This window comes from Geotrypetes seraphini, chromosome 4, assembly GCF_902459505.1.
Source record: "Geotrypetes seraphini chromosome 4, aGeoSer1.1, whole genome shotgun sequence".
Classification (NCBI taxonomy): domain Eukaryota; kingdom Metazoa; phylum Chordata; class Amphibia; order Gymnophiona; family Dermophiidae; genus Geotrypetes; species Geotrypetes seraphini.
Genome location: NC_047087.1, coordinates 238,567,248 through 238,594,650, shown reverse-complemented (window position 1 = coordinate 238,594,650; position 27,403 = coordinate 238,567,248). Strand labels below are relative to the sequence as shown.

Genomic DNA, 27,403 nt, shown 5'->3' with positions numbered 1-27,403 from the left:
TTGCTCATCCAACTTTGCCATCCCATCTCAAAGAGGAACTAGAGAGTCAGATAACCGTGCAGAAAATCCAATCCACTATCCGTACGCTTCCATCTAATAAATCTCCAGGCCCGGATGGCATTACTAGTGAATTTTACAAAGTCTTATCCACATAACTCAGCCCCCACTTACTGAAATATTTCAATTATATACATTCACATCCCGATTTACAACGTAACTTCACGGAAGCCAACATAATAATATTCCCTAAACCAGACAGAGATCCCACTAAAGTGGGCAATTATAGACCAATATCTTTACTTAATTCAGATTATAAAATACTTGCAAAAATTTTAGCTAACAGAATAAATAAAGTAATACATCTACTCATAGCTCCTGACCAAGTAGGCTTTATCAAACAACGCTATATAGGAGACAATCTACGCATTTTTCACAATATCTCTGGGTGTGCAAAAGTATTAGCTGAACCTGTGGTAGGACTTGCAATAGACGCTGAAAAGGCATTCGATAGGGTCGAATGGCAGTTCCTACTACAGGTTCTTAAGTGGTTTCATTTTGGTGAAGATTTTGTGGCTTGGATACGCGCATTATACTGGAAACCACATTCTAGAATTTTAATCAATAACTCACTCTCTAATCCAATTCCTTTACATAGGGGAACAAGGTAAGGCTGCCCTCTTTCACCTCTCCTTTTTAATCTTTCGTTAGAACCCTTGATATCTGCAATTAGCCAATCCCCTTCCATACAAGGAATACCTTCAACACCCCAAGACGTTAAAATAGCAGCATATGCTGATGACATTATGCTTTTTCTTAAAAATCCTCAAGATTCTCTGTCTGCACTCATCCCCCTGACGGAAATATACTCGTCTTTCTCAGGATATAAAGTAAATTGGAGCAAATCAGTCATCTTTCCGCTTAATGACCACGCTTCATACTCTGACATACAAAACTTTTCATACTCATGGCCCACTTCGCCTATAAAATATCTTGGTGTATATGTTCATAAAGACCCTGAAGTTGTTATGGACTTCAATATCGCTAAATTGAAAAAAATGATAAATAATACCTTATCACAATGGTCTCCACTTTATATTACTTGGTGGGGTCGTATTTCCGCAATCAAAATGACTCTATCCCCTCAAATTCTATTTAAACTCATCATGCTTCCAAGCTTATGTAAACCACAATTGTACAAATGGATAGACAGTCAATTAACTTCTTTTATATGGCAGCATAAAAGACCTAAAATAGCGCTCAGCAAATTGAGAGCAGCAAAATCCCTAGGGGGGATAAATTTTCCTGATTTTTATAAATATCATTTAGCCTCCTTAGCCAAATATGGTTCCTACTGGATAACATATAGAGCATCAGATGATCCTTTTGTAATCCCTTCTTGGTTAAACTTGGAAGTTTCCATTAGTAAACCAATTCCTATATATGCTCTTCCTACTATGACTATGCCTAAATGTCTCAAGAATTTCCCTCTCTTCCCAGCGACTCATACTGCACTTCGAGCATTTGATAAGGTAGCAGTACATTCCATCTTTTCCCACATGGATATGACCCTCTGGAACAATATGTCATTGAAACTAAACAAACGATGTTTGAACTGGAAGAAATGGAAAGATGCAGGTGTGTGGCAAGTTCGGTCCCTTTATAATGGATCTGAGTTATTGCCCTTTTCCAAATTCTGTGAATCCTTTCCATCTCTCTCAACTAAGAAACATCAGTGGTCAACTCTATCCTCTCTTCTATCCAATATACACTTATCTGATACCTCGTCCATCTATATATGGAGTACTACGACTATAGATATAGGAAAAGCTATGTCATTTTATTATAAGATCTTAAGAGATTTCTATTATAAATCATCCCCGGCCATTGTTGACAAATGGTCCAAAGATTTAGATGGAGAGTTGACTGATACGGAATGGTGTAGATTATGGTCAAAAATTAACAGACCCTTATTATCAGCTAGTATGTCTCAATCACTTCTATTTGTAATGTGGAGAGCAATATGGACTCCTTATAAAAAGAAGAAAGCAAACCTCTCTACTGATGATAATTGCTGGCATTGCTTACAATCGCAAGGATCGCTTAGTCACATGTTATTCTCATGTCCTCTTATTAAACCTTTTTGGATGCAGATTTGGTCCTTTGTATGTCATATTACTAAATGTACAGCTGATCTCTCCTTTGATATTATTGTTAAGCGCTCTCTTCATCCCTGCTTTAAAACCAGTCTTTGCGAAGACAAGCTGATTGATATTATGATTTCAGTAGGCATTCAACACGTCCTTCAAAATTGGAAGTCAGCGTCTCGTCTGAATTTCACCTTCTGGTGGAATTCCTTATGCCTATATAAAAGATTTGAACAATATGCAGCTGAAAAAATGCCACAACGACAGAAACTATCGACCCAATCTCTTTGGGCTCCCATTGATGTTTATATTCAATCTTTATGATATTTTCAATATGTATATTATATTTTGCTTGTGAATATCTGATTTGTTTGCTATATTGTACCTCAGTTTCACCATGACTTTTGTGAACTGTACAAGTTGATGTATGTTTTCTATATCTGTATGATTTTATAATAAACAGATTGGAAATAAAAAAAAAAGAAAGATAATTATTGAGGCAAGTACCTAATCTATTCTGACCCAGCAGCCCTTTTAAAACTTTGTACCACCATGTTTTAAGGGCTACTTTTTAAAAAGAATATTCATGTGTTGTCACACTCAGGAATGCATAAAATTCTCTGTTGTGGCAACACATGAAAACTTCCTGCAGAATCTACCCACAAATGCAGATGCATTTTTGCAAAAATTTAAGTATGGAATACACAGCAGGTCTAACTTTTCAACATGCTTACATTGTTTAATTAAAAGCATTTTTGTTTTTATTTAGGACTATCAAGAGCTAGAAGGATTAATAAAGGTAAGCTTGGGCCTTATAATTCCCATGCATGATCAAATATTTAGAAATCCTAGGAAAGATGTACACTAACCTGTAGTTTCCCCTGGATTCTATATGTGGTGCTAGATTTGCATGCCAAAATTTGGGCAGATGTGGAAATTAATTAGCTAAGGAGCCAATCTATCATAATAAAACCCTTAACACGCATGCACACTTCAAACTCCGTTCATGATCCGTAGCCTGTGGCGTTTTGTGTGCAGTGGTTTTCTAGCTCCTACTGCGTATGCAGAGGCACGGAGTTTGAAATGGCATACACCACGGCGGCGACTCCCCCTTCCGCTCTCACTCCATCTAACACTAAAGATATCTGCTGATGAGGAGGACCATGCACTGAACCAAGGAGCCACGGAAAAAGAAGCCACAGGGAAGGAGGATGGGCAACCAGCCCGTCATCCTCAACGTGTACGACATGGTGAGGAAAGCCGCTAAAACTTTAGGGGCCCCGCAGGCAACAGCACTGCTTACTGGCATCAGGGCACCAGAGTGACCGAGTGGCATAATAAAGTGTTTTTGCAATTTGAGATGGGGGAGAAGGAGGGCAGTATGATAGGTTATTAAGGGAAGAGAGACAGAAACAAAGAAAGACAGAAATAAAGAAATGCACACACAGAAAGACAGTGGCCAGTGAGAGAGACAGAATGAAAGACAGACAGAAAGTGGCCAGGGAGAGAGACAGAAAGAAAGACAGACAGCGGCCAGGGAGAGAGACAGAAAGAATGAAAGAAAGACAGACAGACAGCGGCCAGGGGGAGAGACAGAAAGAATGAAAGAAAGACAGACAGACAGCGGCCAGGGGGAGAGACAGAAAGAATGAAAGAAAGACAGACAGACAGCAGCCAGGGAGAGAGACAGAAAGAATGAAAGAAAGACAGACAGACAGCGGCCAGGGAGAGAGACAGAAAAAATGAAAGAAAGACAGACAGACAGCGGCCAGGGAGAGAGACAGAAAGAAAGAAAGGCAGGCATACAGACAGCAGCCAAAGAGAGAGACAGAAAGAAAGACAGACAGACAGTGGCCAGGGAGAGAGACAGAAAGAAAGACAGACAGTAGCCAGGGAGAGAGACGGAAAGAAAGACAGACAGAAAGAAAGGGGGCGGGGAGAGAGAAAGACATACAGAAATAAATAAATAAAGAAATGCCTAAGTCTAAACATCTATTCTAGCACTTGTTAATGTAATGGGCTTAAACACGAGTTAAAAATAATTGGGTGCAAACAACTAATTATTGGCATTAATTGGCACCCATTGCAATTTGCATGTGCATCTGGCTGCACTATTCTGCAAGGTACGGTGCATAACTCAAAAGGGATTATGAGTGTATTGGGGATGTTCCAAAAATGTACTTGTGTTGTTACATAATACTGACTCAGTGGTCCTAACTTGGGTGCTAGCATTTACACCAGGTTTCAGCAGGTGTAAGTCTGGTGCCAAAAGTTAGACAGATGCAACTGTGCAGTTGTGTACCGACATGATGAAATAAAGCATATTAGGGGATGAAAACATTGTCTTTGATTTAAGAAGCTTTTATGTAGAATCAATATTTTATTAAAGGACAGCAGAAAGATATTCTCACATGTGGGCAACATCATCCATGGAACCCCAGCATGGACAGTCAAAAAGTATAATGTCATTTTAAATATTTAAGATTACCTGTATTGTGTGCATGCTGGTGCTTTCACGTCAGACAATGACTCGCAGGACCATCAGTTCTCAGTTTTCTGTAGAGCTGAGAAGCTGTTTCTTAGAGTTTCTCTAATCGCGTCAAACTTAATAGTTTTTTATGCCTGCCCGTTTTGGTTTTCCTTCCACTTGTAGTCATATATTTCTATTTAATTTCCTTTTCTTTCATTTTGTTTAAAAATTCTTGATTTTTTTTAAATCAAATTTCTTTTTCAGGTTTTTGGGCTCTTGTCAGCCTGTTTTCAGGCCTGCAGCATCAACATTCCTTTGAGTTACCATCTATTCGACCTCCCTGGTCCTTCGACCTCACATCAGCAGTTTTTCCTTCAATGTCCAAGGCTCAGGTACAGACCCACATAACTAGTCTGTCCAGTGCCTAGATCCTGATCACTGAGACATTTCCTGCACACTCTGCTCTAAATTGCAGAAGAGGTTTCTTAAAGCCAGGAAGTTGCAGTACAAAAAACTTTACAGGTCGGCTTCATGTACGTCGAGAATGGCTGGAGACTCCAACCCAACACTCAATATGCAACAACTCCAGCATCAACACTGGCACTGACTGCATCGACAATTCATTCCACAACTGCTTCATCAGTGCTGCCTTCCTTGGTGGAACCTTGTAAAAAAGCTAAAGAGCATAAACATGTTTCCCCTCCAGGCATATTTCAGCTTCATCTCAGGCATCTTTGCCATCAACACATTGAGACCAGATTATCGACGCTGCAATTGGTGTCTTCTCTGAAGCATGCCTCAACATTGAGGTCATCAGCACCTTGACACCTGACCCAATCTGCACCCACTGTTGTCTTGTCAACATTGGTACCAGCGCTTTCTCTGGAAGATCAGCTCAGAGAGCTGTTGTAGAAAGAGTTAGTTGGGATGCTACAGTCACACTTGATGCAAATGCCTGCTTTGACATGCCCAGTCTCATCCCAATCTGAGCAATGCCCACATCGAGGGACCATTCTCAGACACCAAAGTGTCAAGGATCCTGAATAAGGAGACATACCTCATCTTCCAAAGAGTGCACTTCTTCATCATATTCTCAACACTCATCTCGACACTTTTCAAGATGTTCACAGTGACATCCAAAACAAGCCATTTGTGTGTAGAAGGGAGCAGCATTTTAAATTGATTGGCCCCACAGACATACTAGCAAAGCAGTGGAGCACCCTAGGGGGCATTGTTGTGAATTTCACATTAAGGGTGCCAGGTACACATCTCACTATAACCCACATATATTATATGGTGAGCCCACCAAAACTCCCCCACAGCCTACTGTACCCATCTGACTACCACTCCAAGAGCCCTTATGCCTGTAGGTGTCACCTATATTGCAATACATTAGGTCTTTGTCGGGCTCATACTTTCCACCACAAGTGTACAACTTAGGATGACATATGGGCCTGGGTCCCTTTCTCTGCAGTCTACTGCACTGCTCACCAGGCTATTCCAGGGACCTGTTTGCAGCTCTACTCATATTAGTCATAGTATCTGCAGCTGTCATAGATCAGATATCTGGGGGGTGAGAGGAGGTCAGTAATCACTGGAGGAGTGTGAGTGCACCATATTTTCAACCCTCCAGTGGTCATCTGGTCAGTTTGGGTACTTTTTTGGCCCTTATTTGTTTTAAAAATAGATCTATCCCAAAACTTCCAAACTGTGCCCTGGATGCTTTGTAAAATGTTTGATTATTGCTGTAAAACATCTAAAACATGCCTCTAACACATCCTCTTAAGATTTAGATGCACTGGAGACAAAATGACCAGAAAGTCAGTTTCGAAAATGCCCACTTGTCAATTTACTAGTAAGATGTCCATGTGCTGATTTATTCCATCTTTTGGATGTCTGTCTTTTTTGAAAATGATCCCCCGAGTGATCCAGAGTTCCATGCTGGACAGCAGAATATTATATGACATTTTACATGAAGTCACTTATCCAAAAAATGTTTGTTTATGAACAATTTATACCTTCAAAAAACCTCAGTTCCTACCAACATCTCTCAAAAGACTTGCTAGAAACAAGAAAATACATTCCAGGTGTGCCCCAAGATGCCGGCAAGGAGGAGAGGCACCAACGCTGGCTGACTGCTCAAAAGGATGTGCCTCTTGTGGTGAGAGGCATGTCCTGTAGGCAGTCAGCAGGCGTGACTCTCCTCCTTGCCAGCGTCTCTCCTCCTCTCCCCACACATTCCCTCCTCCAGGATCCCCCACCGGTGAAGTGAGACAATGCTATAGCGGCTAGGACTCTTCAGCTTGAAGAAGAGAAAGCTTGGGGTGATATGATAGAGGTCTATAAAATACTGAGTGGAGTGGAAAGAGTAGATGTGAGTCACTTGTTCGCTCTTTCCAAAAATACTAGGACTAAGGGGGCATGTGATGAAGCTACTAAGTAGCAGATTTAAAACAAACTGGAAAAAATATTTCTTCACACAAAGCATGTAATTAAACTCTGGAATTGTGCCAGAAAATTTGGTGAAATAAGTTAGCTTAAAAAGTTTTAAAAAGTTTGGATAATTTCCTAAAAGAGAAGTCCATAGGCCATTATTGAGATGGCTTGAAGAAATCCACTGCTTATTTCTAGGATAAGCAGCATAAAATCTGTTTTACTACTTGGGATCTAGCTAGGTACTTGGAAACAGGATACTAGGCTTGATGGACCATCAGTCTGTCCCAGTATGGCAATTCTTATGTTCTTATGACAGCAGTCTACCTAGTGGGGAAGCAAAATATCTTAATGAGCAAATTAAGCAGACTCCTACAACCACACGAATGGTCGCTCAACCATACTGCGCAAGATATTCTCAGACTGGGGGGACCCTGGAAATGGACCTTTTTGCATCTACCCTCAACAACAAACTTCCAATTTTCTGTTCCAAAATTTACATGTCAGATCATCTGGGGTCGGATGCCTTCTTCCTCAACTGGAGTGGCAGGTTTCTTTATGCTTTCCTTCCAATTCCACCAGTCGGGAAGACTCTACTAAAACTTCGCCAGGAACATGCCATGATTCTCATAGCACCTCAGTGGCCACATCAACTGTAATTCCCTCTCCTCCTACAACTCAGCATAAAGGAACCCATCATTTTCCAAATCTTTCCAATATTGCTGACACAGAATGAGGGTTCTCTTCCCCATCCCAATCTTCATTCATTCACACTTACATCATGGTATCTCTCTCCCAGCGAGCAAATGCTTTCACACTATCTGCACCAGTGTCAGACATCATTGAAGCTTCTAGAAAACTTTCCACACAGCATTGATATAATTTCAAGTGAACTCGCTTCACAGTCAGGTGTAATCTCCACTCACTGGACCCAATCACTTGTCCTTTCCCATCTGTTCTTGACTATCTTCTACATCTTTCTAACTCTGGTCTCTGATTCTTTTCTTCTCACAAACGTTTTTCTGATATCACGTTACTATACATTCTGTTCTTTACATCATTGTTCATTTTACCCATCTTCTCCTGACAACATTAAAGTTTTTTTCGTTAGGCCCTCTCTCTTAATTAATATCAGTTTTTTGTACAATTTTTCAGCGCATTTCACTGGACATACATTAGGATTTCCCAACCAGGTGGTTTTTATTGCCTTTGCCCCACCCCCTTTTTTTTTCAGGCTCATTTAGTTTGGTTACCTTGGTTCATTTTGGTCTCTTTTTGTCAGCCTGCACGGAGCGACGCCAATGATGTAAGTATGTTTTTATGCTTTGTTTTCAGTTCTATATTTGGTTTTTATTGCCTCATTCAACTTGTTTTAGTTTTTCTCCTGGTATTCTGTTTTCAGCTGCAATCTGCAGTTTTCCTCTCATTTTTGTTTTCAGCTGTTGTGTTCCCATTACTTAGCCCATCTATGATGTGGTACATTCTTAGCTCCTGCCTTTAGTTCCACTTTCATTTTTTGCGCCCTTCACCTTGTTTTCTTTCCTTGGGACCTTAATGTTGTACTTTCCACTCTGATGAAACCTCCATCTGCACACCAAGTCGGTGAACTTCAAGTACTTGCGTCAGATCCACCTTATACAACATTCTACCACAATAGGGTAGTTTTTCGCACTCATCCCAAGTTCCTCTTGAAAGTTGTCTTGGAATTTCATCTCCACTCTATAGTTCTTCCTGTCTTCTTTCAAAAACCACATTCTCACCCTGGTGAAACTGCACTCCACACATTGGACTATAAATGTACTCTTGCTTATTACTTGAATAGGACCAAACCTCACAGAACTTCCATTCAGCTATTCCTGTCATTCGATCCAGACAGGCTAGGAGCTCCTGTCTCCAAGAGCACCATTTCCACATGGCTGGCAGATTGTATCTCTTTTTGCTATGTTCAGACTGGGCTGACACTTGAAGGCCATGTCACTACACACAAGCAATGGCAACTTCATTAGCTCATCTACGTTCCATTCCCATCAAGGACATCTGTAAAGCAGCCACCTGGTCCCTCAATTCATACCTTCCAATTCTACTATTGTTTGGAGAATCATTCCAGATGGGATGATTCCAAATGGTTCGACCAAACAGGTCTACAAAATTTATTCTCCACTTAGATGCCAGCTTCCCTACAACCCTTTTGGTTTCATCAGACTCATGGTAGTTGTCAATACCTCTCTTCTCAGAGACATGATCTTGGCAGCTAGGGAGTCCCACATATGATAATATACTACCTGCTTGTCCTCAGATAAAGCATACTTTCTGTTTTTAATTTTACTTTTGATGTACAGTATTTATGGATATATTATGCATTGGAAAGTGGAATATTAAGTAACCAAATCAAATCTCTATGAAACAAAAATTAGTTTTAATGAATACCATTTTGTGTTGCCTTTCTTTGTAATGACACTAGCTCTGACCCTTGAACATATATTGGGTTTTTTTTATAGGCAGCAGTTGGTGACAGTAAAGTGCAAGACATTCACTATTCTCCAGATACCAAGAAACTTCTTGTCCGTCTTAGTGATAATTATGAGAGGTACCTAGTATTACTTTTATACCAATATGTCATTAAGGGACAGCTTTCCTACTGTCTATTTTACTTTTCAGAGGGAAAATGTGTACCAAAGGTTTGGAAAGAATTCCATGAGTCTTATGTAATTAATATGCCACATGTAATAAACCTATTTTAAAGGCAGAAAAAGGCTTTTGTGGAACTGCCCACCTGCATATGGAAAGAGTGCACCTAATTTTGTGTGATCCTGTGGGTGTAGTATGAGTAGACACTAACCCCCTCCCCCAATTCTATATACTGTGCCAAAGGTGCACTTGCAAATTAATTGTTTAACAAACCAATTAGTAATGCCAATTAACAAGCAATTATTGGCACTAATTAGAATTTACATGTGCACAACTTTCTAAATGTTTTCTCTAATGTGGTGCAAGTAAATTCTAGTGCATGGATCTCAAAAGGAGAGGTGTATGGGCAGGTCATGGGCATTCCTAGAAGTTAGGTGCACTATTATAGAATATGCCTAATCAGTGTACAATGAGGTGCAGGCATTTAGGCCTGGTTTTCATTGGCATAAATGCCTGTGCCTAAATATTAGTTGCATGAATGGGTGCTATATGTGATTCTATAAACTGTGCCGTGGTTCCTACACGCGGCTCACAGCTGACCCGGAAGCCTTCCCTCCGACATCAGAGGGAAGGCTTATGGGTCAGCCACAGACAGTGTACAGGAGCCGCTATTCGCGGCTTTCTGAAGACAAATGGGAGGAGGGTGTCTGCAGAGGAGGTAAAAACCCATGGAAGGGAGGAAGGCATGAATTTGAGACACAGCAAAGAGGGAGGGAAGGATGACATGGGGCACATTGGGACACAGAAGGGAGGAAGAGGGGCGCTTTGGCACAGGAAAAGAGAAGCAGACCCCGGTTCATAAGTACGAGTCCAACATAAGTCAGACATTCTTAACATGGAGACTACCTGTACACTTTTTGTTTCCATCACTTCCACCAGGAAGCTGTTCCAAGCATTCACCACCCTTTTTGTGAAAAATTATTTTCTGAGATTACTTCTAAATCTGTCCCTTTTCACCTTCATCCTATGCCCCCTCATTCCAGAGTTGAAAACTCCCCTTCAGTGCCACACAAGTACATCAAGAAGTAATACAAAGCCCTGCAAAGAGCATAAGAATAGAAACAGCATCTTTTGTCCATCCCCATGCCCAAAATTTCTCCTTCCATCAGTCCTCTCCAACACAATGCTGCACCTCTACCTCCCTTCCCTCCACCACCATGTTCAACATAGCTCCCTCTTACATCCCTTCTCATCTATCCCACCCTTCCCTCTCAATATGCAATATTTCTGTGTCCTTCCTCTCCACCACTATCATGTCCAACAAATCTCCCTCTTTTTTCCTTTCCCCATGTACATCATCTCTTTCCCTCTCACTCCACACACTTATGTTCAACAATTCTCAATTCCTTTTCCCTCCATCACCGGCAGCATTTCTTTCTCTCCCTTCCCAGTACCCCACCTGTGCAGTAACTCACTTTCCCTCCTTTCCTAACCCCCCCAGCCCATGCAACTGTCCTTTCCAACGCTTTCCCACTTCACGCAGCATCTGTCCTTCCCAAACTCCTCTCAGCCCATATAACATCTGTCATTCCCTGCCTTCTCACCCCAACCCTCTCTCAATATGTGCAGCATCTGTCTTTCCCAACCCCCCCAGCCCCTGAGCATCTATCCCCCCTACCTTCCCAACCCCTTCCCCATGGCATATAGCATATGTTGTTCTTCCTTTCCCACCCCCAGCTGGACCCTGCAGCATGACCTCTCTTTTTGGCCGCCACCTACCTCCTCCCTGATCATTGTTATTTTAAATCTTTCAGCAGCTGCTGGGCATCATTAATGAGATCAGCGTGCTGCCATCGGCCTGCCCCAGAACCTTTCATTCAGCAGCAGCCCGCCTATGCGGAAACAGGAAATTGCTATTGAATGAAGACTTACAGAGCAGGCTGATGGCAGCACGCTGATCTCATTGATGCTGCCCGAAGATTTAAAATAACAAACACTGGGGAGGAGGTGTGGGAGAGTCAGGAGCCGAAGAGAGAGGTCATGCGACAGGGTCCCGGCTGGAGAGAGAGAAAGGAAGGAAAGAAGAACATGTGCTACACACAGACGATTTAAAGTTACAGTGGCCAGAAGAGGAGATAAGTGGTGGAGCAGAGCCACCTCAAATTTTTGGGGAGGCCATGGCCCCTGTACCACCCCCCCTTTTGTTCCGACACCTATGCTTCAGTGTGATTTATATATTGTCAATGCAGCGGTTTGTGCCACCTTTCTCTTAGATTTTTTTTGCTTGTTCTTGTCTGCAGATGTGCTTGGCTTTTTTGGTCATTAGCATTTACCAATTTTAGTTTCTGCATCTTCACTATTATTATAGATGATTTTATGGGCCATTTTTATGCCTTCAGTATTTTGCTTTGGGTTTTTTTGTTGTTGTTGTTTTATTGTATTTATAACCCACTTTTCCCAAAGAGGCTCAGAAATATAAACATACATAATAAAAAGCATAAAATGCATATAAAACAATCACACAAATAAGTGACCAACGCTTACACCTAAACAGCAAACTTAATACCCATACTTCATGTGACAAAATAAATGCCTCTTCAATAGTTCTTAAATCCAGCAAGATTACATTGCTTTCTGATGTACAACGGTAGGAGATTTCATTCCTGGGTTCCTCCATAAGAGAACATAGTCATAGTCATAGTGTTGACTATTTTCCCCTTTTTTTATAACTAGAATGGTGCATTTGTCTAAGCTAAATTCCATGGCAATATCTTTACTGAAAATTCAGGCAGTATTTAGCAGTGATTCAGTTTTTAGTTGTGATTTTCCATAAAGCTTCAAATAATCCATGTACAGTAGTCTGTAGTCTAAAACTATCATTTTTGGTATGACTGGAAGTAGAATTCATCGTGATTATGAATAGCAAAGGTGAGAGTGAGTCTCCCTGAAATATTCCTCTCCTGGTATTCACCTGACCCACTTCTTTACTACCAGCTGTTTGTTCTGGTTTTCACTGGCATATTTGGCTTTTTTTGAACAAAGTTTTTGATATTTTCACTCAATCCAGTTATTTTCAGGCATTTTGAAATCCAACTATGTGGCAATAAATTGAAGGCTTTATTACTACTACTATCACTTATTTCTATAGTGCTGCTAGACGTATGCAGTGCTGTACATTACAAAATCCAAGATAGTCTCTACTTAGACCAGTGATCTCAAACTTGCAGCCCGGGGGCCACATGCGGCCCGCCAGGTACTCTTTTGAGGCCTTCGGTATGTTTATCATAATCACAAAAGTAAAATAAATCAGTTTCTTGAACATGTGCCTCTCTAGCTATAAATGACAATATTATTATTAAGACTTGGCCAAAAGGAAAGATTTATAAACTATAAAGAGTTCTACTGCATGCAAAATTGTCATTTCTTTAATAAGACATTAACTATTTTTTCTGCGGCCCTCCAAGTACCTACAAATCCAAAATGTGGCCCTGCAAAGGGTTTGAGTTTGAGACCACTGGCTTAGACGAACTTACAATCTAATCAACAGACAATAGGAAAAGTAGGGGAGTTAGGGAGTACCTTGGGCATGGGTGCTTGCAAGCGTGTGTGGGTTAGGAGTTAAAAGCAACCTCGAATAACTGGGCCTTTAGTCAAGAGTTTGACGTAATGACTCAGGCAGTTTGTTCCAGGTGTATGGTGCAGCAAGAGAGAAGGAACAGAGTTTGGGGTTGAGAGGAGAGGAGAAGGGTATAGATAAGAGAGATTTGCCTGTTGAATGGAGTTCCCAGGGAGGAGTATAGGAAGCAATAAGAGAGGAGAGGTATTGAGGAGCTGGAGAGTGAATGCATTTCTACGTTAATAAGAGGAGTATGAATTGTAGGTGGAAATGGATAAGGAGACAATGAAGTGATTTGAGGAGAGTGGTGATATGGGTATAGGACGCTGGCGGAATATAAGTCATACTTTAGAGTTTTGAATAGATTGAAAGGGAGAGAGGTGGTCATAAGAAAGATCTCTGAGAAGCAGGTTGCAGTAGTCTAGGCAAGAGGTGATAAGGATTTTGGTAGTGTGCTTAGAGAGGAAGGGTTGGATTTTGGTGATGTTATTAGTGACAGATCTTGGCAGTCTGTTGGATCTGTGTAGAAAGAGAGAGGAGTTGAAGATGCCCCCGAGGTTGTGAGCTGACAAGACAGGGAGGATGAGGGTGTTATCCACCGAGATAGAGAGTGGGGGGAGAGGAGAGGTGGGTTTCTGTGGAAGATAAGTAGCACTGTCTTGGCCATGTTCAGTTTTAAGTGGCAGCGGGACATCAAGGCAGCAATGTCGAACAGGCAGGCTGAGACAGGCCTGAATTCCTGTAGAGATTTACGGTGTAGAGAGGTAGATCTAGGAGTCATCAGCATAAAGGTGGTATTGAAAACCATGGGAATAGATTAGAGCACCAAGGGAATGAGTATAGATAGAGAAAAGAAGGAGTCTCAGTACAAAGCTCTGGAGTACCCTGACTGATAGCAGAATAGCAGTGGAGGAGGATCCACCATTGCAAATACTTTCTTAAAATCAATTTAAGCTACATTAAAATTTGTTTCTTGACATTTGCAGTTTTCCAGGATCATTTCATCAATTAGAAGCTGATCTTTTGTGCCTCTGAAATTTCACTGGTTTCCTTTTTGTTCTGCTGGAAGCATTTTTTTTTTTTCAAGTTGTCCTGAATTGTGTCTATTATTATTCCAATTAGCATTTTCTGAACATTGTTGGCAGAGAGATTATTGACATATAGTTGTTGGTTTTTTTTAACTGTCCCTTTTTGCAGGAAGTGGTTCTTCCCGGTTGTCAACCAGTTTCAATCTGCCTTCCTTACAGTATGCTATTGACCTGTTCAACTATTCTTGAATATAACTGGTCAAATGTGTGAGCTAGAAGTCATATATTTGGTCTTTTCTAGATATCCAGTTCTTGACCTTCTTTGTTCTTTTTTTTCAACTAGTCTTAGTTTTCCAACCACTTCAGTTTCCATTTCTTTTAACTACGGTATGCACCTTTCCTGTTGCAACCTTCCAAAATGTAACTGTTCATTCTTTGTCAGGCTGTTCACAATTTGTTAGCTTCTCCACTTATATTCTAGTAGAAACACCTCTCATTTGACCAGATTACTTGATTTTTGCCTGATTTATGAATGATTCTAACTCATATATGGCAATTTTCTTTAATGTTACTGTTATGTGATTCTTTGTAATTTCCAAGGCTTTGTTGATCTTGTTTTTCTGTTTATTTTCTTTTGTCTTTCACTTTGTTTGCATCTGATCTCAGCTTTTTAACCTTATTTTCTTGTTGAGTTTTTCTTATCAGACCTTTTTACTTCAAATCTCAGTTCTTTTGTGATCAGCACTGCTACACTGTTAATGAACTGGCTGAATTGTTCTAAAGTTATTGATTCTATAGATTCAACCACTTTTTTCAGGTCTCTCAGTACTTGTACCAGGTCTTTATATAGCAACACGTTTCAGTGTAGGCAATCTTTGATGTTGGTTTTCATGTTTATTAAATTTTGATATACTGCCTTATCAAAAATCAATGCGGTTTTACACAGTTAACAATAATTAATAAAATAAAAAAGAAGGGAACCATAAAACAACAACAAAAAACAAAAGACACACCTACAAACAGACAATGACAAACTGGAACAAAAGGAAAGGGGGAGGAACTACAATATTTGGAAAGAAAAGAACAAAGAAAGGTTAAAAAAAAAGGAGGGTGAATAAAGAGCTCAGCCAAAAAGACTAGACTACCGTAAACTTAAAACATCCTTAAAAGGAAGATTATGATTCAAACGCATCTTTTAAAAAAAATGTTTTTAAACTGGCTTTGAATTTATCAAGGACTGTGATTTCTTTTAAATGGCTTGGGGCCGCATTCCAAAGCGAAGGGGCTGTGACAGAAAAGATGCTGGTTCTCACAGTATTGATGTGCCTAAGTGAAGGGATAACAAGTAGATTTTGGTTAGTGGATCGGAGGGAACACTGTGAGGAATGAGGGATCAGGAGCCTCTTAATAAATTCTGGCTGACCTGCAATCTTAGTTTTAAAAGTCAACAACATTATCTTGTAGATAAATTTAATATTCAATGGGCAGCTAGTGAGCTTTAACCAAGAGAAGTGATGTGGTCATATTTGTTCTCTCTTGTATTCTAGGATCTTTTGTTTCAGTTCTTCTTGTCTGTGAGTTAGCTGGTGATCTTTGTGCTTTTGGCCAAGAGATTTCCTGGAGTGGATGATGATGAACAATTTCTCCAGCTTTGGCTTCCTCTACAGTTATTTTGCTTGTTTCAGTCTGATTTTACATGGCAATTCTTATACGTATATCTTTTTCTTGGATGTTGCTCTGAATTCCTTCTAATTCCTCAGCCATAATTTTTTTTTCTGGGGATAAAATCACCTCTGATTCCCCAGGTGCTGAGTCTGAATGGTTTCCTCACTACAGTTTAAAAGCATTCATTTTATGTAACTGAGTTTTGATGGATCTGATTTGTAGTAGCAAACCATAATTTCTCTGTTATTAGCAATTGTGTATTTCCAACAAATTTGTGGTACTTCTTACAGTAGCTCTGCAGGATTCAGCCCTGAATGCTCAACTGATAATCTTGATTCCTGTAGCCCATTTGTCACCACATGATATGCAGTTCGAGGTGATGATGACCTGGTATAGGATTCGTTTTTCTTATTCATACCATGTTTTGATAAGTTTTGAGATACTCTTAGACTGGCTTCTACCTAGAGGCCAGCTTAATATAGGTGTCCTTAGCTCATAGAAGCATGCAAGCCCCTCCAATATAGCAAGGTAGTGTTCTCATCACTGCCGGCCTAGCAAAAACCCTGAGGTTGCCCGGGCTAGCGGATGCTGGACAGGGGGAGCAGAGTAGGGAGAAGGGGTGCTGCTGGACAGGGGGGAGGTAAAAGGAAGGGAGAAGGGCTACTGGTGGACAGGGGAGCAGGGAAGAGGTGCTTCTGGACAGAGGGGAGGTAAAAAGGAAGGGAGAAGGGCTACTGCTGGACAGGGGGAGCAGGGAAGGGGTGTTGCTGGACAGGGGGGAGGTAAAAGGAAGGGAGAAGGGCTACTGCTGGACTGGGAGAGCAAGGAACGGGTACTGCTGGACAGGGGGGAGGTAAAAGGAAGGAAGAAGGGCTACTGCTGGACTGGGGGAGCAGGAAGCAAAGAAAGAGAGAGAGAGAAAGTAAGAAAGGCCTCAGTGCCCCATTGTGCTACAAGTTTACACATCAATTCTAGCACCCGTTAATATAACAGGCTTAAGCACTAGTGTATGTATATATTCAAACATGTAACTTTTGCAGACTGCTTATGGACCCATGCCATGAAAAATTGGCCATTATCAACATTTTGTATCTGCTACTTTAGTCACCTTTTCCCAGAGGCGGTCATATATTATGGACCAGGTTATTACAGGTAACAGTGCAGAACAGGACTTGATGTGACTATAGTTTCATACTATCACAGTATTGTAAGCTGTTTGTGAATGCTCTTTGATATAATGATGCATTAAATATCAAAATGCAGGTCGGACCTGGAAAAACTGAAAGTGGATCCACAAAATCTCTTGCGGGCTGAGAAGACAGGGAAGGTTAAAGGCATAATAGTCACTTTAAAAGGAGGCTTCTGTGGGAACAAAAGCTATGATTTTTGTTCCCGATACTTCTCACCATGGTATGGAATTCCAGAGGATCCTGTCACAGGTAGGCACATGTGGTTCTTACTAAAGAATAACATGGGAACAAATTTATCTCTCTCCCCACGGGAACTCATTTTCTCATCCCAGCAAGTTCTTTTCATGTCCTTGCCTCATTCCTGCAAGCTCTGTCCTCATCTGCACAGGCCTCAAACACTTTAAAATCATAAGTGTTCGAGGCTTGTTTGGATAAGGCAGAGCTTACAATAATGGGGCAGGAACAGCGACAGAACTCAAGGGGATGGGATGGGGAAATTGAGTTTCTGTGGGGACGGGGAAAAATTTGTCCCTGTGTCATTCTCTAGTTCTTACTACTGAAACACTCACCAGGACCTCACATGTGATAGATGTACCGTTCTGTTACCATAGCTACTGTTTAATAGCTGGTACTTCTTTGCTTTTGTAGTAATGCCAATAAAAAAAAAATGTTCTTACTGTATGTTTTTTGTGACCCTGTCCCTGCCCCCATCTTTGAACTTCCTCTCCAGCCAGCACACCTGAGTGTTTCTGGAAAATATTTATTGCCTTAAAGCTGGAGTTATGTGTCTTTGGCATTACTCTTTGATCACTGAGGGCCAGCCACATAGCAGCAGTCATCTTATATCCATGTAAGGCCAGAACTTGTCACTTTTTTAGAGTCCTCTGAAATGACCTGCCATGTTGGGCAATATTATAGATCTGTACATACAGTAGATTTGTACACATTTTATTCAAATGTTGTTCTACATTGAATCTAGAGTTAGAATCTAAAGACATTGCCATTTCTGATCTTTTCAGGATCTGCACATGCCGTGTTGAGCAGTTACTGGGCAGAGACATTAAGAAAAACAGAAATGCTAGGTAAGAAGATATTTTGCTGAGAGGATTATGGCATTCCTTTATTAATGTTGTCTTATGAGGAAATATTTTCTGTTCTTCCTAACACCTGAAGCAAGACTTCAGTGTCTACGTATTATGGAGGAGGAAGATTATATTTGTGAATTTTGTAAAGAATATGTATATGTTTACTATATCCATCTGTCCCTGAGGCAACTATTTTGGTGAAACACGGCCATGTCAGGTGAACTTGTTTAAACCTGGGAGGTAGAAGTGGTACTAAAGACTGCTTTCTTCATAGAAACTGCTTCCGTATTGGATCTTCTGGACTGTTTACCTTGTTGCTTTCTCAGCTCTTTAGTGCAGGGCAAGCCTAACCATTAGGTGGACTAGGCCTTGAATAGCATCTTCTAGGTGTGCCAAAGAGCAGCTGTAGTACAGGCAAAAGAATACAGCCTGACAGCTATACTAACGAAACATAAACAAGTCTATAACTGGATGACTACAGTTATGTGCACACTGCATATGTAAGTGCACTAAGCACTATTCTTAAAGGAGTGCATAAGTGCTATACCTCAAAGGGACCTACACGTGGGGGAGTATGGATGTGCCATGATTGTCTCTCCCACTTGTGCATGTAACTTATAGAATACTATGGGCTCCTTTTACTAAGCTGCGCTAGACGCTAATGCCTCCATTGAGCTGGTGTTAGTTTTTCCGCATAGCACAGGGGTTAGCGCGCGCTAATCTGCAGCATGTGCTAAAAACGCTACCGCAGCTTAGTAAAAGGAGCCCTATGTCATGTGCATTGCATGGCACACTTAGGTATGCCTGCATATGCCTGCCATTGACCTGGTGTAAATGGTTACACTAAATTTAGGGAAGCCAATTTATATTTATGCTAATACTTTATTATGCAATGAAAATCTCAGCACTTAATTGACTTAAATGGAGACTATTGCATAATTCAGTCCGTTAATGCAAGAAATTATCTTACAAGTGTGCCTCACTCCATTTTAAACTCCTTTGTTCAAAATTTTATGGTTTTCATAGATCCTCAGAGGGCCACCACGCACTCAAATATGTTTCATAGTGCGGGGCTTTATGCACCCTTTCGTCACTGGTGGTGGCCCTCTGAGGATCTATGAAAACCATAAAATTTTGAACAAAGGAGTTTAAAATGGAGTGAGGCACACTTGTAAGATAAATACTTTATTATGGCCATTTGGCACCCTATAGAACTAAACCGAACCAAAAATAATTGGAGGAGGCTTTTAACCTCCCGGTGAGAATTGACGCTAGCGTCCAATATATTGGTATTGATTCTCACCAGGAGGTTAAAAGCCTCCGCCAATTCTTTTTGGTTTGGTTTTCCTTTTTATTGGTGGACATTTTGGGGTTTTTTAACACTATAGAACTGCATTCAAAATCAGGGTACCTAACTGGAGATGCCGGGTTTTAGAACTGCCCCCATGATGTCTGATTATGTATTTTACCAGATCTGGGACGGTGATATATGGGAGATCATTGTTTTAGAGGTGAGGAGAAGGCCTAAGGGCCTGAAAGTTAAGTGAGGAGGGTGCAACTAGGACAGCTAATAACCTTGCATGCCTGTGCCTTAGTGTTGTGTTCCTTATCAAACAGCAGATTTAATCACGATGGTTGTAGTTGTCTGAATCTTGCCACGTCCGAATATATGAAACAGTGTTTCAAGTTATCATGTTGTGGTTTTCTTCTGATGAAAGCCATAGCGGGATGTATGAAATGTCGGTTCTACGTACTCAGATGCAGCAAGACTCAAGACAACCGCAACAATCATGCCAGCTATTCAAGCCTAAGAGAACAGATTCCACAGTACACAATCTCTTAGGAATTTTTTTTTTTTGGTAACATAATTTAATTTTTGTGGATGAATATCGGTCCTATCTACTGTTGATTGGTGGATGATATAGGAACGGAAGCTGGGGAAAAGAGGGCTATAATATTCCTGAGGGAATTTGCTGGGGAGAAACAAATCTTGTTTGCGACACAAATGTTACTGTAATTTAGAGTACACGGTTGGATCTTACATGTGGCTGTCAAGCACGAGATTACCACATTTATATAGTATCACTAGGAACATCTGACATTTTTTTCAGAATGAAATAAATACTTGTAATGTCACTTATGGTTCTGCTATGATTGAACCCAGTCACGGTCTCTCATTCCATAAGTATGGGATTGTAGGTTAAGGATCCAGATTTATTTTTGCCAGTTACATTTTTATTTCAGGCAGCTGTGGTGAAAACGATATGAAAATTTAATTTTGTGATTTGCAACATCCTTCTTTCAGCTTATCAATGCTCTCGCCGTGGAGGAGAACTCAAGATCACAGTAAGGAGCGACGGGAGGGTTGACATCAGAGGACAAGCTGTTATTGTGCTGACAGGCAACTTAACTCTGTGAAGGCTATCACTATGTTTATAAAAAGAAATTAAAAAATGAAAGCACCCACTACTCGAAACATTTTTCCTCAAATGGTTTCTCCAGATTTAACATTTATAGTCTGTCTTTTCAAGCTACTAACTTGTTCAAAGACAATCACAATTTTTCAGATATGTTGAAATCCTTATGCTATGTATTGCATGCCATGATAAATGGATTGTCTAATCTGATTAGCTTCCAAAATATTAGGGGTGTGCAGTCATAAAAATTTTGTTTCATGTTGTTTCCAGAAATGTTCATTTTTTTTCATTCTGTCATCACAGGATCAATATAATTAAGAATGTGAACTGTTTAAAAAAAACATGTGCACAGAAAAACACAAAATTTCTTCTGTTTGTTTTTAATTGCCTATGATGTGGGATATGCCAGGCACTAAGCAGCCTAGAGGTTATCCAGGTACCAGTAATATTCAGTGCTGGTACCCAGATAGCTGGTACCCAGATAGCTATCTAGGGCTCTGGGAGTGAAAACTGTTCAGAATTCCTCCTGAATGCAGTTTTCACTTCTGCAATCCAATAGTTTCTATTTGAGTAGTGTCAGTATCTCCACCCAACCATGTAATTTATTTTGGTTTGTTTCTTACTAGGACCATGCAAGGGTTGCATCTCCTGCCAGGACTGTTTAACTGAAAAAGTACTGCTTCTTTCATACTGGCAAAGTTATCCATTTTAATTTGTCCCAATCTTTTAGACACTAGGGGCCAAATTCTATAAACGGTGTCCCGATTGTAGGCAACCAACTACTACCTAACTAGCCAATTGGGACACACGTTTAAAAAAAAAAAATCCTCCCGAGGCAGGCCGCCTACATTGTAGGCGCCTCCGGGAGCCTAGGGGGGGGTGTGCGTAGGCCCGCCTAAGGCTACATGTGGTCGTGCCTTGGCCCGGAAGTAGCCTTAGGCGGGTGTGTGTACAGTGCTGCAGACACTGCTGGAGCAGGGAGCAGAGACCTCAGGAGGCAATAGTATAGAAATACAATTTGCTGAGCAAAAATGTAATATGTACATTTTAGTAGGTAATGTCCAACAGGACCTGTTGGGGATAAATAGCAACGTAAAGTTACGATAAGATGAAGATAACAGATTATATTTATAACAGTGCTGTAAGCTCAGGTGGAATAGGGAGGGGGGAGGGAGAGGGAGAGCGGGTCAATTGTTTAGGTATTTCTGGAACAGGTATGTTTTTAGGCGTTTCCTGAATTCCCTGTATGTAGTGGGCGAAAGCAGTTGGTCTAGGTCTTTGCCCCATAGGACTGCTTGGTGAGAGAGAAGGTGTTCGTGGTGTTTTTTCATTTTGCAGCCTCTAACTGGAGGGGAAATGAGTTTTGGGTGTGTTTCTCTTGAGTTTGTTATTAAAAAATGCGAAAAGGTCCGTTATGTACTTGGGGGTCAGGCCTTATAGTACTTTGAAGCAGAGGCAGGCAAATTTAAACTTTACTCGGGCTTCCGTTGGTAGTCAGTGCAGCTGCCGATAGTAGGGTGTCACGTGGTCAAATTTCTTCAGCCTGAATTTCTTCAGCCCGAAGATAAGTCAACCATTTCACGCCTTGGTTTCCTCAGGGGCGGTGCTACTTCCTCTATAGATTTACTCCACTATGCAACATTGCAGCCAAATATTTAGGTTTCAATTTCTACCATAAAATTTATTAATTAGGTTATACTTATTTATTGTGAAAACCTGGCAATCACTACCTTACTTTATTTAAATTCTGTTATTTAATATAAATCATTACAAACTTTTATCATTCTGTTGTTCTTATGTGTGGACAAAACTTAATTTTAGACCACAACAGAAACTTTAATCCGCTATCTAAATTGTTCACTGATATACATTCTCAATTACTGAAACCCATTCAAGTCCCCTCATTATTTTTTGTTCCCTTTATTCCTTTAAGTTCACTCAGTTTCCTAACCAACAGTTTGAACTCTTGTCTCGCATCATATTGCTGTGATTGCTTAACTCGTCTAGCAATATATTTACAACGCTACTCACATCTCTAAAGCTATATATAATAGCTTTCTAAACTTGAAAATACTGTTTACGACTCTTGCTTCCTCTGCAGGTCGGAGCTGGCAAGTGGATTAAAAATGGTGCCAGGTTTTAAAAGATGCCAACCTGCTAGCCAATCACATCTATTTCTATGTTCACATCTGATCGTGTCTATGATCTTTATTTTGCTCTTATATTATAAACTAGTCTTATAGCCCGTTACATTAACGGGTGGTAGAATATATGTCTGTCTGTCTTTCTTTCTTTCTGTCTCTCTTTCCTCGGCTGTCCACCACCACCCCTTACCTGCTCCCCCTATCCATCAGTAGCTCTTCTCCCTTCGTTTTACCCTTCCCCCCCCTGTCCAGCAGTAGGCCTCCCTCCTTCCTGTTTTCTCCCCCCCTTCCAGCAGCACTTCTTTCATGTTCTCCCTGTCCAGCTGCACCCCTTACCTGCTCCCCCTGTCCAGCATCCGACTTCGCCACAGCTCAACAGCCTGCATGCGCCGACAACTGCCTCATGACACCGCGGCCTGCATGTGCTGACAGCCGCCGCGTGCGCATCAATCCGACAGCCACCTCAAGTCGCCCTGGTACTGGCCAGCTCCTGGCATCGCTGCCACCGCCGCCATCCATGCTGGGCGGGAAGGTGGGCTCCATGAAAGGCCCGCAGGGCTGTAGCCTGTCAGCGTGGCTGGTGCTCGGGAGGAGGAGTCCTGGTGTCTTCTAGCGCGCATGCGCACTCTTGCCGGCCACGGACCTACAGATCAGGGATCACAGAACATGCCGATAAGAGTGCGCATGCGCACTTAGGGTTTTATTATAGTAGATAACAAAACTGTATAGGGAACTTTTAAATGAGGTTTAAAACTAACACAATGTAGCCTCTATAATAAAACCCTAAGCACGCATGCACACTTAGGGTTTTCTGATCGCTGCCGCTGTGCTGTGTCTTTCTGTGCCGAATTCCATTTTGGAACATGGAGGCAGGGAACACGCCAGCGACTCTCCCCTCCCATTCTCACTCACTAACCAACTGCTGCCGACGGCGCTGATTCTCTTCAAAGCAGCCTACTGAGGATCGTGGCCGGCTGTAACGAACCTCGCAGGCTGCTTTGCACCTCGGTAGCACGTTCCCTCTGATGTATGCGATTGCGTCAGAGGGAACGTGTTACCGAGGTGCAAAGCAGCCTGTGAGGTTCGCTACAGCCGGCCGCGATCCTCAGTAGGCTGCTTTGAAGAAGAAGAGGGCAGATGCAAAGGACAAGGAAGCCACATGCTGAACAGGGGAAGAGGGTCGGGGGAGCAAGTAAGGAGTGCTGCTGGACAGGGGGAGCAATGAAGGGGTGCTGCTGGACACAGGGGAGGTGAAAGAAAGGGAGAAGGGCTACTGCTGGACAGGAGGAGCAGGGAAGGGGTGCTGCTGGACACGGGGGAGGTAAAAGGAAGGGAAAAGGGTTACTGCTGGACAGGGGGAGCAGGCAAGGGGTGATGGTGGACAGCCGAGGAAAGAGAGAAACAGAAAGAAAGACAGACAGAAAGCGGCCAAGGAAAGAGAGAGAGAGAAAGAAAGACAGAAACACACATCTATTCTAGCACCCGTTAATGTAACGGGCTTATAGACTAGTGTTAATATAATACTTATCTTATTAAAGAAAACCCTGTTATCCAGGTTTTTTTTGGGTTTTTTTTCAAACTTTATTGCTCAACTTTTGGCTAATTTACCTATCAATGTATTGGGTGTAACAACAAAGATTGTTTCATCTCAAGTGCCTACAAAAAAAATACGTTTACCATTTAAGATGTATCTGTATCTACTTCATAGCAACATTGTTATACATGTCGAAAGGAAACTGAACAAAAAATTCCCCATCAGAGAGGGCCCACCGGCTCTGAAATGGAGTGCACACCCCAGCCCTTGAGACTGGCATCTATTTTTTTGCCAAGGCTGCATCAGGGGTAGACCAAAACATAGTTGTATGTTGTGCAAAAGTGGCATTTTGAGACTCAAAGGTTAAGGGGAGAAATATGTAGAAGTTGATAAAGGCTGAATTGCTTAACAAATATTTCCGTTCTGAATTCACAGCTGAAATGCCAGGAGCAGGACTACAGAAGACAAACACAAATAGGGCTGAAAGTGTGGCAGACCCTGAACGATTTTCAGATGATTGTGTTTGTGAGGAACTAGCTGAACTAAAGGTGGACAAAGATGAAGCTGGATGGTATACCTCCAAGGGTACTGAAGGAATTTAAAGAAGTTCTGATGGCTTCACTGGCCAACCTTTTCAATGCTTCTCTAGAGTCTGGAGTAGTACCAGAGGGTTGGAGAAGGGCAGATGTGGTCCCTCTCCACAAAAGTGAAAGTAAGGAAAGGTAGGGAGCTTACAGGCCTGTAAGTCTGACTTCTGTGGTAAGTAAATTAATGGAAATGCTTACAACAGAGAATAGTAAAGATTTCTGGGCCCCAATGGATTACAGGACCCAAAGCAACATGGATTCACTAGAGGCAGGTTTTGTCAGACAATAATCTGACCAAGTTCTTTGACTGGGTGTCCAGAGAATTGGATAGAGAGAGCACGTTATATGCGGTGTATTTAGATTTTAGAAAAGCCTTTGACAGTGCTCCACAAAGGCATATAATAAATAAACTGAGTGCCCTCAGGATGGGCCCCAAAGTGATGGACTGGGTCAGGAACTGGTTGAATGGAAGGCAACAAAGGGTAGTGGTCAATGGAGATTAAAGAAAGGGATGTTACCATGTTCAGTTCTTGGGTCTGTTCTTTTTAACATTTTTGTAAGCGATATTGCTGAAGGACTGTCATGTAAGATTTGCCTCTTTGCAGATGATACCAAAATCTGCAGTAGAGTAGACACCCCTGATGGTGTGCATAACATGAGAGAAGGACCAAGCAAAACATGAGGAATGGTCTGAAATTTGGTGGCTAAGATTTAATGCTAAAAATGCAAGGTCATGCTTTTGGGCTACAACCACCTGAGGGAATGATACATTTTAGGGAGTGAAGAACTTTTGTGCATGAGAGGAACAGGACTTGGGTGTGATAGTATGTGATAATCTTAAGGTGGCCAAACAGGTTGAAAAGGTGACAGCAAAAGCTAGAAGGATGCTTGGGTACATAAGGAGAGGAAAAGGAAAAAGGAGGCATTGATACTCCTTTGTAAGACTCTAGTGAGACCTTATTTAGAATATTGTGTACCATTCTGGAGACCACATCTTCAAAAAGATATCAAAAGGATGGAGTTGGTTCAGAGGAAAACTACTACAATTGTCAGTGGTCTTTGTCACAAGGCATATGGGGACAGACTTAATGATTTTAATATATATAGTATATTTTGAACATAAGAAAATAAGCAATGCTTCTGCTGGGTCAGACCTGAGGTTCATCATGCCCAGCAGTCCACTCACGCGGCGGCCCAACAGGTTCAGGATCTGTGCAGTAATCCTCTATCTATACCCCCCTATCCCCTTTTCCAACAGGAAATTGTCCAATCCTTTCTTGAACCCCAGTACCGTACTCTGCCCTATTACGCCCTCTGGAAGCGCATTCCAGGTGGTCCACCACACGCTGAGTGAAGAAAAACTTCCTAGCATTCGTTTTGAATTTGTCCCCTTTCAACTTTTCTGAATGCCCTCTTCTTTTATTTTCCGAAAGTTTGAAGAATCTGTCCCTCTCTACTCTCTCTATGCCCTTCATGATCTTGTAAGTCTCTATCATATCCCCTCTAAGTCTCCTCTTCTCCAGGGAAAAGAGACCCAGTTTCTCCAATCTCTCAGCATATGAAAGGTTTTCCATACCTTTTATCAAACGTGTTGCTCTCCTCTGAACCCTCTCGAGTATTGCCATATCCTTATTAAGGTACGGCGACCAATATTGGACGCAGTACTTCAGATGCAGACGCACCATCGCCCGATACAACAGCAGGATAACTTCTTTTGTTCTGGTTGCAATACCCTTCTTGATTATACCTAGCATTCTATTCGCTCTCTTAGCGGCCGCTGCGCACTATGCCTTCGGCTTCATTGTCATGTCCACATTACCCCCAAGTCCCTTTCTTGGGTACTCTCATTCAATAACATCCCTCCCATTGTATAGCTGAACCTCAAGTTTCTGCTTCCCACATGTAGTACTTTACATTTCTCATTGTTGAACTTCATCTGCCATCTCGTTGCCCATTCCCCCAGTTTTTTCAAGCACCTTTGTAATTCTTCGCAGTCCTCTTTAGTCCGAGCTCTACTAAATAGTTTGGTGTCGTCCGCAAATTTTATTATCTCACACTTTGTCCCTGTTTCTAGATCATTTATAAATATATTAAATAGCAACGGTCCGAGCACCGAGCCCTGCGGAACACCACTTGTGACCCTCCTCCAGTCTGAGTAGTGGCCCTTCACTGCTACCCTCTGTTTCCTACCCATCTATGTATGTCTCCTTCCACCCCATGGTTCTTCAGTTTCCGAAGTAGGCGTTCATGGGGTACCTTGTCAAAGGCCTGTTGGAAATCTAGATATATGATGTCTATGGGGTCTCCTCTGTCCATCCGTCTGTTAACTCCTTCGAAGAAGTGCAATAAGTTCGTTAAGCACAATCTCCCCTTGCAGAATCCATTCTGGCTGGTTATCAGAAGTTTGTTTCTTTCAAAATGTTCATCGATGTTGTCTTTTATCAGTGCTTCCGCCATTTTCC

General features: G+C 41.6%; 1 protein-coding gene across 1 annotated transcript in view; it reads left to right on the top strand.

Annotated features, from left to right (window-relative positions):
• The window catches only part of PBLD (phenazine biosynthesis like protein domain containing), a 51,966-nt gene extending 31,028 nt beyond the window's left edge, over window positions 1–20,938 (top strand). The window contains exons 5-9 of the mRNA XM_033942268.1: window positions 2,914–2,943; window positions 9,546–9,634; window positions 17,248–17,423; window positions 18,194–18,256; window positions 20,565–20,938. Of these exons, the coding sequence (XP_033798159.1) occupies window positions 2,914–2,943; window positions 9,546–9,634; window positions 17,248–17,423; window positions 18,194–18,256; window positions 20,565–20,677 (471 nt within the window). The 3' untranslated portion in view covers window positions 20,678–20,938. The remainder of the gene's footprint in view (window positions 1–2,913; window positions 2,944–9,545; window positions 9,635–17,247; window positions 17,424–18,193; window positions 18,257–20,564) is intronic.
• Window positions 20,939–27,403: the final 6,465 nt, after the last annotated feature.